At 38.6% G+C, this 14142-nt stretch overlaps 3 protein-coding genes across 3 annotated transcripts; 1 reads left to right on the top strand and 2 right to left on the bottom strand.

Annotated features, from left to right (window-relative positions):
* Positions 1-1250: 1250 nt before the first annotated feature.
* On the top strand, positions 1251-4234 carry LOC105108145 (uncharacterized). Its single transcript, XM_011002343.1, has 2 exons — positions 1251-1757; positions 2264-4234. Exon 2 carries the CDS (start codon positions 2322-2324, stop codon positions 3915-3917), a length of 1596 nt encoding a protein of 531 aa, XP_011000645.1. The 5' UTR covers positions 1251-1757; positions 2264-2321; the 3' UTR covers positions 3918-4234.
* Positions 4235-4683: 449 nt separating this feature from the next.
* Positions 4684-7159, bottom strand: LOC105108153 (subtilisin-like protease). Its single transcript, XM_011002355.1, has one exon. It carries the CDS (start codon positions 7133-7135, stop codon positions 4784-4786), a length of 2352 nt encoding a protein of 783 aa, XP_011000657.1. The 5' UTR covers positions 7136-7159; the 3' UTR covers positions 4684-4783.
* A 1035-nt stretch (positions 7160-8194) lies between these two features.
* LOC105108162 (probable receptor-like protein kinase At1g49730) lies at positions 8195-13255 on the bottom strand. The gene is made up of 9 exons (XM_011002364.1): positions 12650-13255; positions 11573-12124; positions 10789-11076; positions 10408-10669; positions 9993-10045; positions 9626-9690; positions 9436-9525; positions 9102-9186; positions 8195-9015 (listed from the first exon to the last, which is right to left on the bottom strand). Exons 1-9 carry the CDS (start codon positions 12726-12728, stop codon positions 8471-8473), a joined length of 2019 nt encoding a protein of 672 aa, XP_011000666.1. The 5' UTR covers positions 12729-13255; the 3' UTR covers positions 8195-8470.
* Between the last annotated feature and the right edge of the window lie 887 nt (positions 13256-14142).

Genomic DNA, 14142 nt, shown 5'->3' on the forward strand with positions numbered 1-14142 from the left:
GCATATTAATAATGAGTATATGTAAGTACAACTTCTTGATATTTGTATATTATTTATTGAATAAAAATTTTAGATATTCATAAATTATTTATCAAGTTTTAAAAATCTATATGAATATCCATTATATACTATTATTTAAGAAAAAAATAAAATAGTTATTATATATATTTAAAAGTATATATATGCATATTAGATGATAAAACGACATACATATATATATTTGTGTATATATGTGTTGAGATATCCATATGCCATAATTTATTAAAAAAGAATTAGAATGCTCTACAAATATATCTATATAATATAAATATATATTTTGAATTAGGTTTGGAAAACACGCAAACTTATTTCAAGTTAGGTGGTCATTTTATTATATAACATGTTTTCTTAGTTTTTTTTTTTAGACTACAATTATAACATGCCTTTTTCTTTAAAAAAACAAAAAACAAGGTATGCATTTGAGAGTGTTTTTTTCCTTCAATTCCACATAAGTTTATTTGTAATTTCTAGGGCTATAAAGAACATTTTGGTATTTACATGTTGAGTTTTTAATTTTTAATTTTAAAAAATTGTTAGTGCATGCTCATAACACGCCATAGTGTTTGTTTTTTGGATGGCATATACAATATCTTATGTGATCGAACTTGGTCTTTTGTTGTGTCTTTAAAAGCGTTATCGTGTATTTTTTCTCTTGGTGCAGTGTGTAAAAGCGAATGATGAATGATTTATCTTCAATGATTTTTTTTTATTTTTTTTTATCTTTTTTTACATATAATGCATGTCTGTTTTTTTAAAAGTTTTTTTAGTTTTTATATTTTTTATTGCTTTTTTTTTCCTTGACTGTTTTAGAATTTTTTTTATTTTCAATTTAGTTATTAAATTATAATTTGCATATATTATTTTTTAAAGTTGTTCGTTATTTTTTTGATTTTTGATTTTTTTCTTAATTTTTTTGTTAAAATTTTATTCGTTTTTAATTTATTCAATCAAAATTTATATTATTTTATTTTTTTAATTTAACCCTTATTTTTTTAATAAAAATTTTTTCTTTTTAATTTATCATTTTAATATAAATTTTGTTAACACTCTCTAAATTTTTTTTTTTATTTAAAATTTTTTTTTATTTTTTTAATTATTATTTTTTGCGTGCTTGATTGCGGAGGGTGCGGGTGAAAAAAAAACAGGGCGCGTATACTCAGAATATCTAGAAACACTTGATGGTATCGACATTTGTGACTAGTATCGGTTAACGAGCGAGCTTGAAGCGGGAGTTTGTCCTTTGATTTCGGCCTCAAAGGCTCAAACCATTATATCCGTTAAAAGCCCAAAATCTTGACAACTCTCTTTCTCGAACAGTCAACGTTCTAGAAGGAAAAAACAAAAAAACACCTAGTAAAATCTTTCACTGTTCTACCTTAAAAATCTTAGTTTTAGTAAGAAAAATTACCCAGAAAAAGCAACAACCCCACCCATCATAAAAGAGGGGAAACAATGTGCATACCACGAAAAAGAAAAAGGAAAAAGAAAAAGAAAAAGAATAATGTTTCTTCCTTTCTTCAACTGCAGGTCTCTCTGTATTTGTATAATTAGTAATCCAATAAGAGTGATGGTCGTCTTCTTGTGATCTTTCTTGGATAATAATTTATCGGATCTTTGGCCTTCTCTTTTGTTGTTCAACAAGATCTCCGTTTCTATTTGGTTTCTGATGATAGCAACGCATTTTTTAAGAAAGAGTTGCTCTATGGCCTCTATATCAGGTACCTTTTCTTTTCATTTCTTAATAATTGAGTTTCATCTACGAATTAAGTTTCTCATATCAAATTGATTGAGAATTTTTCATTTTTAGAGTTTTCCGTAGTACTTGAGTTATATAGTATCAGTATTTTTTTTATGATCAGTTTAGGTCCAATTGGAATTATTAGCTTTTACTTTCTGTTGCCGTGACTTGAGTGCCCACTTTCCTATCTATTGATTGATCAACCAGTTTATTTTTATTATGAAATACATAATTTGGGCTTTGGAGTTAGATTTGAACTTATGAGTTTGAGAGATAGACATCAGGCTAAAACCATAATCGTCAATTTAAAATTTCTTGGGCTTTGTTGCTAAACATGGAGTCTTGATCAGCTTTCTCATGAAATACCAGATACATCTATTGCTAAGTTTGAATAACCTATGGGGTTTCTAATGTCGACTCTAGTTTTTTTAAGGGACATCCTATGTTGTTTAGTGACTTTTATCCTCCTCCTCTGGCAATCTACAGGAATCTTTTAACTTTTCGACAACATAGAAGTAATAACAATAGCATTAAAAAAAAAGTGATGGAAAATGCAAATCCATCGGCATCAATGCTTCCTTCGGATTCTCCTGAACAGATGGGAATCCACATGGTAGATTCAAACGTGCAAGCTATTCAGCCTTCTGTGAACCAGCAAATTCGACCCTCTTTGGATGGTCCTGTAGCTATCCTTTGGGATATTGAGAACTGTCCTGTCCCTAGTGATGTCCGCTCTGAAGATGTGGCTGGCAATATCAGAATGGCTTTGCAGGTGCACCCTGTAATTAAAGGAGCTGTAATGATGTTTTCTGCATATGGAGATTTTAACTCCTTCCCCAGACGACTGAGAGAAGGCTGCCAGAGAACCGGTGTTAAACTAATTGATGTTCCAAATGGTAGAAAGGATGCTGCTGACAAGGCTATTTTGGTCGACATGTTTCTCTTTGCTCTTGACAACCCCCCACCTTCCTCCATCATGCTTATCTCTGGGGATGTGGATTTTTCTCCAGCACTTCACATACTTGGTCAACGTGGATATACTGTGATTCTTGTTATCCCTTCTGGCGTTGGTGTTTCATCTGCCCTGTGCAACGCAGGCAAGTTTGTTTGGGACTGGCCTAGTGTGGCCCGTGGGGAAGGTTTTATACCCCCCTTGAAGACATTATTGCCTGCCCATCTAGGACCAGCTGACATTGCTGGTTATTCCATGGGGTGCCGTATAAATGACAGCCATGATGGCCAGAATGAAGAAGAGGCAATTGTATACAGAGGGCTCTCGCAAAGCTATTACAACTTGAGAGATTTCTCTATAGTGTCACATTCTTTATCTGAATACAACAGTAGTTCTTTGATGAGTCTGCCTTGTTTCCCCACTAGTTCAAGGTCACAGAGTCTCCCATCTGGTCTGAATGAAGTTTCAGCAGGTCCTGCTTCTTATGATGAGTATTATTCTACCATGTGGGTACAGCCTGGGGGCATAAATAGTCTGAAAGCTCAGCTAGTGAAGTTGCTTGAAATTTCAGGAGGATGTTTGCCTCTTACCCGAGTTCCTCCTGAGTACCAGAAGATGTACGGACGGCCTCTTTGTGTTTCAGAGTATGGGGCATTGAAGCTTGTTAATCTTTTCAAGAAAATGGGTGATGCAATGGCAATAGATGGAAAGGCTCAAAAGAAGTTTGTCTATCTTAAAAACTGGAAAGCTGGTCCAAGTGCTCCTCCTATAATTCTGGCAAAGAGGGATAAGACAGGAAAGGGGCCTCAGGACGAGAGTTTGGACATTGTGACAGGCGGTGGCTCTTCAGATGAGCTCTCAGATGAAGAAAGAATGGTAAATAAGAAACAGGAGAATAGGAGGAAACAAGAGAAGACTAATTTGGGAGCACCAGCTCGATATGAAGTTGATGACCCAAACCTCGAGCAGTTCAAGTTTGAGTTGCAGGAGATTCTAGTGAGCTATTCTTCTTGGATTTTCTTAGGTTGTTTTGAGGCAATATACCAGCAACGATACAAGAAACCATTGGACTATCAAAGTCTTGGTGTGGATCAGCTAGAGCAGCTTTTTGACAAGGTGAGAGATGTCGTGGTCTTGCACGAAGAACCAGCAAGCAAGAAGAAATTCCTGGCTGCAGTTGGTGGCTAGAAGAGTTTAGAGTTGCTTGTCTTGTAGCGTGTTCACTTTACATAGAACAGATAGTTGAGGCATGCTTATCATTGCATGCTCTCTCATAGTTCTTTTTTTCATTTTTTTTGCCGTATATTTCATAAAAGGTGGAGGAAAAGGCTGGATCACATTTGTTCTTTTATAATTATGTGTCCTGCATGGATTTGAGTGTAAAGTTTTAAATTTCCACGTGTGCCTTTGCCTCATTGTTTGTAACTGATAAAATTACTGATGTGAGATCTGTACGTAAATTCACAGTTTCGTGCCCGTGCACTTTTTAAATGTTCTCTCCTACTTACTCTTGTATTACACGGTAGCTAATGAATGATTGATCTTACTAATCTATCAAAGTGAAGATACTTCTGCTTGTAGCATTTTTGTATGGAGTGGGTATGCTTACACCGCTGTGATTTCAAGTGTTTAAATGGTGGCGTCGAAGGATACCCTCTCATAAATTACAGTGATTCAAAAAAAGGAAAAAGTGGTATAGAAGCTTTCTCAAACCAAAAAAGCATGCTTTACTGGTGCCCTTGAAAAAATTATTACCCTGGGTTTGCTGAAAAACGATCAGCAGAATAAAGTTTGTGAAATGTCCATGGAGGAGTATTTTCAGGCCAATCCTTTTGGAATTGTGGAGAGGCTACACTTAGGCAGACATGCTATATTATCATTTTATTTGGTGTAATGATCTTAGGCTAAAAACTGATAAGGATGGCCAATCCTTTTGGAATTGTGGAGAGGCTACACTTAGGCAGACATGCTATATTATCATTTTATTTGGTGTAATGATCTTAGGCTAAAAACTGAAAAGGATTCTCAAATTAGATGTGCCGAGAGCAGGTGATTCAAGTCTTCGGGGATGCAATTGCAGAGACAACGGGACTCCTAACGACATGCCTTCCATTGACCTCATACCAGCTCAAAAAGCCGTAATTCCCAAAATAATCGCTCTGTGGAGTAACACTAGCAGCTTCCAAATCGATCTCCACGGTCATATTAAATTCAGCTTTGCTGTTTTTTCCTGAAAATGTAAGTGTTGTTGGTTGGACTAGAGCTTTCATACCCCGGGGAGCTGAGATCACCGCACGATAGACAGAGCTATTATCTGCTACATTTGTCAACACCCTCTTGAAGGTAGTGGTGCTCGTATTAGTTTTGTTCAATAGAACAAGGAAAGAAGGATAGTTAAGATCCAGGCTAGCATATTGACAAGTAAAATTTGAAGTCCCTGTAATGATTTGAACCTGTTGGCTTGTATAATTCATCGCACACAGGTAGTTAATGTAATCCTCTGCCACTATATCGTACACGAGGCCAGGATCCATCGCTTTGTTGGGATTGACATGCCCCGCTCCAAAATCAAGGGGTGTCCCAGCAACTTCAGTGGTCATATCAATTATTCTACCATCTGCGTTGTCCATGACATCAGCAGTTGTCATCAGTGCTGATCGGATGGCAGCAGGACTCCAATCACGGTGGGCAGCTTTAAGCAGTGCAGCTATCCCAGCTACATGGGGGCATGACATTGATGTGCCAGAAACAAGAGCGTAATCTGTGAGCAAATAATCGTCTTCACGAATTGGCGCAAATCCTCTATTAGGAACCCAAGCAGCAAGAATATGATAACCAGGAGCCAGAATGTCAGGTTTCAGAGTCCACGGGGATCTTCGATCAGGTCCTCGAGAAGAAAAATATGCCACTTTCGGAGCTGGCTTAGTACCTAGCAATGTTAACCCGAACTTTACACTAACTGTTGCGTTTGTGGTATTCATGATATAGTTCTTGAGCAAGTTTCCGTCTTTTGGGCTCACTATCACAATCGGCATGTAGAAGTAGTCTGGGTGGAGAAATTCTGCATCGTCTTCACTGAAGATAGCCCCAGTAGCTCCAGCGATGTCTGGCCCATATCGGTAATTTTCAGACATCTGTCGAAACCGTGATGACTCATCATCATAGTCACAGAAGAGGAACTTGCCTGCAACATCTTTGGGGTCCAAGGAGTTCCACTCACAAACTTCTTTGCTTCGATTTCCAAGCCCGAAGTATACAGGAACTCGCGAAATAAACAAATTCTCAGGATAAATAGATGTTCCAGTGACGATAATTGAGCCATTTCCCAGTGTGACTTCAGCTCCAAACTGTCGGTCAATGGTTCCGGCACCAATGGTGGTGAGCCAAGGAGCTCCATTGAGCATGGTGTATCCATGAGGCCCTGAATTTCCAGCAGAACATGTAACAAATATCCCTTTCTTCAAGGCTGCAAATGCTCCAATGGCTATTGGATTCTCATAGAACGGTGTCTCAAAGAATCCCAAAGACAATGACATGATGTCCACACCATCTTCTATGGCTTGATCCATGCCAGCAAGCGTATCTGTTGCCGCAGCATCATAACCGTCACTATCGCCATTATAGAAAATCACCTTGTACATGGCAATTCTGGCCAATGGTGCCATTCCTGTCGCTGTCCCTTTTGCATAACCGAAATAATCAGCATGTTGCACCGGACTGCCACCTGCTGTTGAAGATGTGTGGCTTCCGTGGCCCATGTAATCCCTTGGAGAATCATAGTCATCTGCACTTGATATATTCAACCCTACTTGCTTCATGCCTTGGCTGAACTTGCGCGCACCAATAAGTTTTTTGTTGCAATGAGAAGTGTTAAATTCTGTTCCTGTTTCGCAGATGCCACGCCATCGCTGCGGAACTGGCGGCATGTTTTTATCATTGAAGCTCTCACTTTCAGGCCAAATTCCAGTATCAAGAACACCAATAATCACATCATCACCAAACTTGCCAGCTGGCCATGCTCCAGCACGTTTGTTTAGGCCCAGAAACTTTGGGGTATGGGTGGTGTGGAGATGGCCTATTGATTCTGGGAAGGTAGCAACATGACCAGGCAAACTCTCCAGTTGGTCAAGGTGGGTTTGGGACAACACAGCACTGAACCCATCCATGACATGCTTGTAAGAGTAGAGATGGATAGGAGGAATGTCATCTGGCGATGACAGGGATGACAGTGTTGACACGTACCAATCATGCTGGGTGGAGAAGGTAGATGGCATCCCGGTCTTGTCCATATGGATAATGTAGGTTTTTCGGTCATTTGATGTGGAAAATGATGTGGCAATTGGGAAAAGAAGGCAGAGAGCAAAGAGAAGTTTGGGAAGAGCAAAATGATCCATTGTTAGGATCATTAACTACTGAAGGTGGGAATTGAAGTGCTGAACATTCTAAGAATGTCATATATATACACTCATAAGCTGATCCATGGCCTAGGCATAGGTTACATCTGATTCTACGACAATCTCAGAAACGGCTACGGATTGGTCTTGATATTTACTAAGCCAGCAGGTCTACAAGATTAGCATTGTTTTGATCATCCAAATGTCAGCCAATAATCGCAGATGATAGATTTTGTCTTCTCTTTCACGCTGGATTTTCCAAAGGAAACATAGTAATTGGTTCCATGATTGGGAGTCATGTCAACCACCGTCTTCATGTTCAACTTTTGGAGATGGAAATTACTATCGTTTTCTCCGTGCAAGCATAGGCACGTTGAAATGCTACCAGAACAAGCTAGAATGCCGTCGCAATAAGAATACACTAGGAAAGAAAGAACAGAAGAGTTTCGACAGCATGCAATTTTCTATTAGTCCAATTCATTCAAATCTTTGTAGTGTATCCGAAGTTCCAGGTCCCTCCTGTAATGATCAAATACAAGACAAGTCGTTGCAAAAATTCAAAGTTCGGTAGCCTACCAGAACAGAAAATATGAGTCTTTGAAGTGCTCTACATTATAACTGGAGTTGATCTTAGAAAACACACCACTTCAGTGGGATCCTCTTGTTCTAGATATCCACCTTTTGGTGATGTTTCTACCAGGGTAGTCAAGAAACGAGGTTCTTTATGAGATAGAGATGCGTGAGCTTCTAGTGGAGTAGTGGTGCCAGATTTTGATCTTTACTACCCGTTCCTAGCCTTTTCCCTTCACATTGAGAATGGTTATTCAGGTGGATCAAAATTTTAGTGTCCTTGTGAGTTGTGTGGCACGTTTCAATTACACGAGGTTGAGATTTCCAGGTGGGCACTACAGTTTCTGTGTTCCAGTCCCAATAGAAAGCAGTGGTATCTCTATTTGGATGGAGAATCCCGTCTTCGTGTATTAAAAGTTAAAACCTTTCACTGGTTGGACCATTGACTCAGCAATCCACACAATCCATGTTAATGGTTGCAAAATCAAAGATTTGTTCATCGATAATGAAAGAGGAAATTTATATATTTTCCAGGTTCAATTCTTCCAGAAACTTAAAACATCAACTAAAGAAATGGATGTATAGTGACTACTTTCACAATTGGCTTTTCTATCTACCTGGTGATATGTATTCTCAAAAGACATTGACAAGCTCAACGGAATGAAATTTTAAACTCAGCAAAGATAAGCAAACATGATGACCAAGACTGATAGAAGTGCTCCAGCTGTCTAGCATACCATGATTGGTGGTTGAGGCACACGATTACAAATTATAGCCTCAAACAGAGAGAATATTGGAGGGAGATTGTGGAGAGCCAGTTTCAAGTAAAAAGCTTCTACTACAATACGACCTCGATGTGCTAGAAGAGGAAGCAAGATATCTTCCATCTCCGCTATGAAAAATAGCATCACTCTTGCGTGATTTTCCTCTGCTCATTCTTCCTCGTCCTTCACTTCCTTCACACTCTTCATCTTCCACAGCCTGCACAAACCCGCTATGCATGGGGTCTGAACTCTCATACAAAAGTCTAAGGACTTGTTTAATCGAAGGCCTTGCCCGGCCTTCCCTCTGTGTGCACCATCTAACAATAGTCACAATAGTCTGAAGCTGGTCCATGTCAAAGGAATCCCTGATGCGTGGATCCACTAACTCAGGTAGTCTTGAATCAGATGACATGAATATTTGAGACCACTCCACCAAATTCCTGCTCTCCTGTATTGCTCTTCTTGCAGTCACTATCTCCAGCAGGACCACACCATAGCTATATATATCACTTTTCTCAGTAAGCTCTTGAGTGACCACATACTCAGGATCCATGTAACCTGAAAATCATTGCATATTCAGGCCTCTTAATAAAGTGAAACATGTAGATATTTAAGGTTAGAACAAAAATATTTTATTCCCGAACCTGGAGTTCCACGGATATCAGTATTTACTGGTTCAAAGCATATAGAACCATCCTTTGAAGCATGGGCAAGGCCAAAATCTGCAACCTGGAAAATAAAATTGGTGTGAAGGAGAAACTGTAAAAGATAAACCAGTGATGTGTATGGTTTTGCAGAGTCCTTCTCGCAGGGCAAAATCATTCCATCAAGATTTTTGGTGTGACATTCAAATGTTTTGAAATAATGGGGTTTTATTACAAGTAATATCATTTTCACAGTGGATAATTGAGAAATACAAAAAAGGCCATGAAAGAAAAAAAATTGCAATAGCCTCATGGTGGTAAGTCAATCCACTACCTTAGCAACAAAATTTTCATCTAGTAAAATGTTGCTTGATTTTATGTCCCTGTGGCACAGAGGCGGATCACAATAAAAGTGGAGATACTCCTGCAAGTAAGAAAAGAAACTGAGTAGGGAAAAATAATTCATAAAAGCCTGAAACAAAACAAATCTGTCCCTAAGGCAAGATGCTGTTTCTGTTCATTACCAAAGCATTAGCCACGTCGATAGCAATCTGCATTCTGGTCTGCCAACTCAGAGGACTTCCAGAGGCTGAAAACAGGATGTCAAATCTATTCAGAACACAAGGCCATCAAATACGAGATTCTCACCAATATAAGAAAACACTCGTCTGTATAACCAACAGAATTTGAATCCATAAATCAGCTGGAGAAAAAAAATTCTTTGTTAAATAGAGGCATGAATCACATGTGTACATTCACATCAAAGAGAGATATTTATCTTGTGTGCATCACTACAGAATTGTTTTCCAAAGAAATATAAAATGAAAACGAAGAGTAATGCACCATGTCAAGTGGCCTTGCAAAATGGGTGGCGAAAATAAAGAAACGTACAATGAAGATGATCCTTTAAGCTTCCATTTGCCATATACTCGTACATGAGGAACCTGCCATTAAACAAAGAGTATTTGATTTTGCTGTTACAGTAGAGATAACCCCACAAAGCCAGATGTAGAATACGATTTAGGTAGAAACCTTGCAAATATTTTTAACCTCATGTTCAGTATATTAAACTCATGCAAAAGTAGCCATGGCACACATTGAGCACATCACATTGAAAAGACCTCAATTATCTACTTGTTAATTGTTATAAAACATTTAGTAACAAGAAAATTTGCAAGGCTGCTTTCATTAAGAGAGAGCATACAAACATTTAAATAGGCAATAAGGAAACACTCATTGAGTCTTGGTTTTATTTGTAAGATAAGATGGGGCCAATCATAATTACGTGCATGCAGAATTAAACTACCTCTCATTCTTTTTTATGCAAAAGCCTCTTAGAGCAACAAGATGGCGGTGGTGCAACCTAGCAAGTAGTTCTATCTCTCTGCAGAAATCCTCTTCTACCTGCTCTGAAACCTTGTCCATCCGCTTCACTGCTGCCACTAAGCCATCACTAAATTCAGCTTTGTATACAGTTCCAAATCCTCCCTGTCCAACAATTGTATTGAAGTTATCTGTTGCCTTCATTGTCTCTTTATAGCTGAATTTTCGTAACATTGATGCAGGCCCTGCAGATGATAACCAGCCCCACCCAAACAACCCAAAGTTATGAACTAAATAAAAAAAGGCAATTTTAATGCAGCCCAGCATGAAGAAAGCACATAACCAGGAAAACCCAGAGCCACACCTTCTTGAAATTTCCGTGTAGGCCTAGGAGGAGGGATGGATCTTGGAAAGGTCTTATCTATATTCTCAGATTCCTCTAGTTCTCTGCTTTTCCTACGAATAAGAACTATCAAGACTATCAGCATCACAAAGGCAACTGCTGTGACCGCAATGCCAACAATTGGAACTAATGTCAAATGGTATGGGTGGTGAGTTGATTTTAGGGGTAGTCCCAACATAACTTGGCTGGGACCAGCAGCTGTCAATGGACTTGGAGGGGCTTCAGGAGTGACTGAAGATGGAGGAGGCTCTGAAACACAAATAAAAAGTGAGTTAAATGGTTGGATAAACGGAACATAGAACAACAACTACAAATGGAGTGACTTCGCATGATGTGAGACAGTTCAGATAAAGGCCAAGAAACTACAGTCAAATCATAGTAAACATATAATATCCTGTGTTTAGAAGGTGATAAACATGACAATTAATGGACGAAAGGGTCTGACTGAGGCAATATATTGGGAAAAAGTTAAGCCTTTTCCAGGGTTAATCTCCATGCATCCTAGTTCTTCTTAAAATAAATGCAGTACACTCGGTCCATTTACCCTTTTATGGTAAGTTTGTTCCCAAAGCAAACCAATTGTTGAAACTATCAAACTAACACTAATCACCATCAATATTTAAACTTCTACTTCAATTATTTAAGCCATTATCTTAATTTCATAAACACAAGAATATACAACTAGCACGACACATACTCAACACAAACTAGAAATCAGTAAATACAAGAAACAGAATACTCATACCTGAAGGGGTGTTGAGCCCTTGAACTCCGAAGAAACAGCTTGCAATTTCAACAGCCGAAGCATCATCAAATTGGCTTGCAAGGGCAGTGAAAGCTGCATCACGGCAGGTACTCAATGTCACATTATTATCTGTTCCCACTAGATGATGAAGGTATATAATGCCAGCATTTAAACACCTCTTGCAATCACTTTTTAATGAAAGTGGCAGTCTGCAATTTTGTGCGACTCTCACAAATTTTGGAGACTCCAACATCTGAGTAATAGTTGTTCGACCCCCGCACTCATAATTCACTCGAACTTTCGTCCCAAACCCACAAAAAATTGTTGCATTACTTGGAACTCCATACAGTTGCATGGATTGAGAAATGGAGCGAAGACATATATCAGATACATTCGAGGCAACCCCTAAGTTGCTAGTTGTATTTGCATAGCGAGCAATGGAAACTGCTATAAACGCATTAATATAGCGGCAACATTGTCCTCTTTTATCTTTATCGGAGCACACAGCGGCTGCTAAGGTAAAGTTTGATCCACTCAAATCCAAAGGGCAATCTGCAGAAGTAACAGGTGTTATTATCAATCAAACAAACCATTTTTCACAAAAAATTCATCACCCAAAACATAGACTTTTGATTGTTCACTTGGAAGCTACAAATTTCACCAATTTCTATACTAACACGACAATATATTTCCCTTTTGGTACATTAAAGTAGACAATCTCTAAATTTTATGGCATTGTGACACTATAGCTGTAATATGGTAAATATCACTAACCCGGTTACAAAAAAAATTGGTCATGAAATTCCAGAAGTCCCAAGAATTAAACACATTGCAAATACTCATTAATGCCGAAACAAAGCAATAACAAACTAACAACACCAATAACAACTCAAAGAATTCAAGCTAAAAACCAAAACTCTCTTCCAAAAATCCACCCTTTTCTCACAAAATAATTCCAAACCATAAAGAAAAACAAAAAAACAATCAGTAAAATACAAGTAACTTCCTTTCTTACATGCATATCAAAGCCTCCATCTTTCTAAAACAGAAAAGAAATATTACTTAAAGGCTAATAACCTGCCGTCGTTGAAGGCAGCCGCTTTGCAATAAATGCAAGTAAACCCAACACCAACAAGGCATGTCTATGCACCACCATATTCAAGACCCAAGAAGGAAACTTCGGGGCTAGAGAGAGAGAAATAGAAGGCGGCCGTCAAAAACAGACGCGGGGTATGGTATGTGAGTACATTTTAAGGGACTAAACTGTTCATTCACGGTGGTGAGAGGACCGAGTGAGGTCTGAGAGATAGACTAGTGTGTACGTACAGCGGAGTTATTGTGGCTTGTGACCATATCGGAAATGGAAAAGTCTAATTTCTAAATGTAATGCGCATAAAAAAGAAGTGGGTCCACGCCTCCATGGTCACACTGTTCACTTATGGTTCTGGGTCTCAAGTGGCTAGTGGTTTCACCAGGGTCCAGTCACCAGCGAGCGATGAAATGGCAGGTGTTGGATGTTGGGTATAAATTATGCTGCTTTTATTGTTTTTGTCATCACTGTGATTGAGTAGTTCAATTGGAACAGGTATAAAGTGAAATTGAAAGAAGATATTGTTTTCCTTGGCTTTTCTTTCGGCAGCCTTGCCAATAGTAGCAGTTCATTTTCTTGGTATGTTCCCCTTTCACACCCGGTCTCCCAAGCTCATAGCCATTGGTTGTTTGTCCCTCTGGAGACTTGTTTTGAATCGTGAAAAAATATATTTTATATTTTTTAATCAACATATCAAATCAATAAAAACTAATAATTTTTTTTAAATGAACACTACCACCGTAAAAGTGGTAAAAGATGAAATGATTTGGAGATTTTGGAAAATAAATCATCACCATGTCTCTTAAGACAGACCTGGCAGCACGTGGAGTATCGTGTAAATGGAGACTCGTCAAACTAGGAAGCTCAAAAGGACCCACATGTTCTTCTCACAAGAACGAGCACGAAGGAGCAGGCAGCAACGGGCAATAGCCCAAAGCCATGCCCGCCTCTTCGGTAATGGGGCAACGGGCACTGGTCTCTTTGGAATTATACATATAAATCTCCAATATGGACAAAATGGCAGCTAATCTCTCCTGCAATAATAGTAATAAGAAAATCGCCAATACTAAATTGCAAGCCCACATGGATGTTGCAAGCATCTGTTGATAATGACGCCACAAGTTAGGACCATTGTTTTCTTGAAAGGGAGTGACATTTTTGTTTAGGTAGGAAAGCTTTCGGGTTATGACTTGCGAGTGCTCTTTTCACTTTTTAACCCTTGTAATCCACGCCGAGAATCTTAGTGCATTCCACCTTTGAATCGGGTGATTAGAGCATAATTGTTTCTGCACTCTATCTAATTGCGTGAAGTGAAAGGGTAATATGATTCGGAGGACAACTGTGTATGCACAAGTGCTGGAACATTCTCAATGCATTGACCTGAATCTTTTTTTTTTAATCAGTCGACAGTGCTGGAGGCCTCGATGTTCTTCCGCCTCCTCTCGGTTAGATAAATGTCATGTCTTAGCTAACCTCGTGA

The sequence above is a fragment of the Populus euphratica genome, unplaced genomic scaffold (assembly GCF_000495115.2).
Source record: "Populus euphratica unplaced genomic scaffold, PopEup_1.0 scaffold3.1, whole genome shotgun sequence".
In the NCBI taxonomy this organism is placed as follows: Eukaryota; Viridiplantae; Streptophyta; class Magnoliopsida; order Malpighiales; family Salicaceae; genus Populus; species Populus euphratica.

Bases quoted from the DNA above. Each gene is read 5' to 3' on its own strand.
- LOC105108162 (XM_011002364.1), bottom strand. From the start codon at position 12,728: ATGGTGGTGCATAGACATGCCTTGTTGGTGTTGGGTTTACTTGCATTT. The intron at 11,077-11,572 runs GTATGAGTATTC...TTTGTGTTTCAG, and splicing joins AGGGCTCAACACCCCTTCAG to AGCCTCCTCCATCTTCAGTC. The intron at 9,526-9,625 runs GTAATGAACAGA...TCTTACTTGCAG, and splicing joins TCGACGTGGCTAATGCTTTG to GAGTATCTCCACTTTTATTG.
- LOC105108145 (XM_011002343.1), top strand. From the start codon at position 2,322: ATGGAAAATGCAAATCCATCGGCATCAATGCTTCCTTCGGATTCTCCT.
- LOC105108153 (XM_011002355.1), bottom strand. From the start codon at position 7,135: ATGATCCTAACAATGGATCATTTTGCTCTTCCCAAACTTCTCTTTGCT.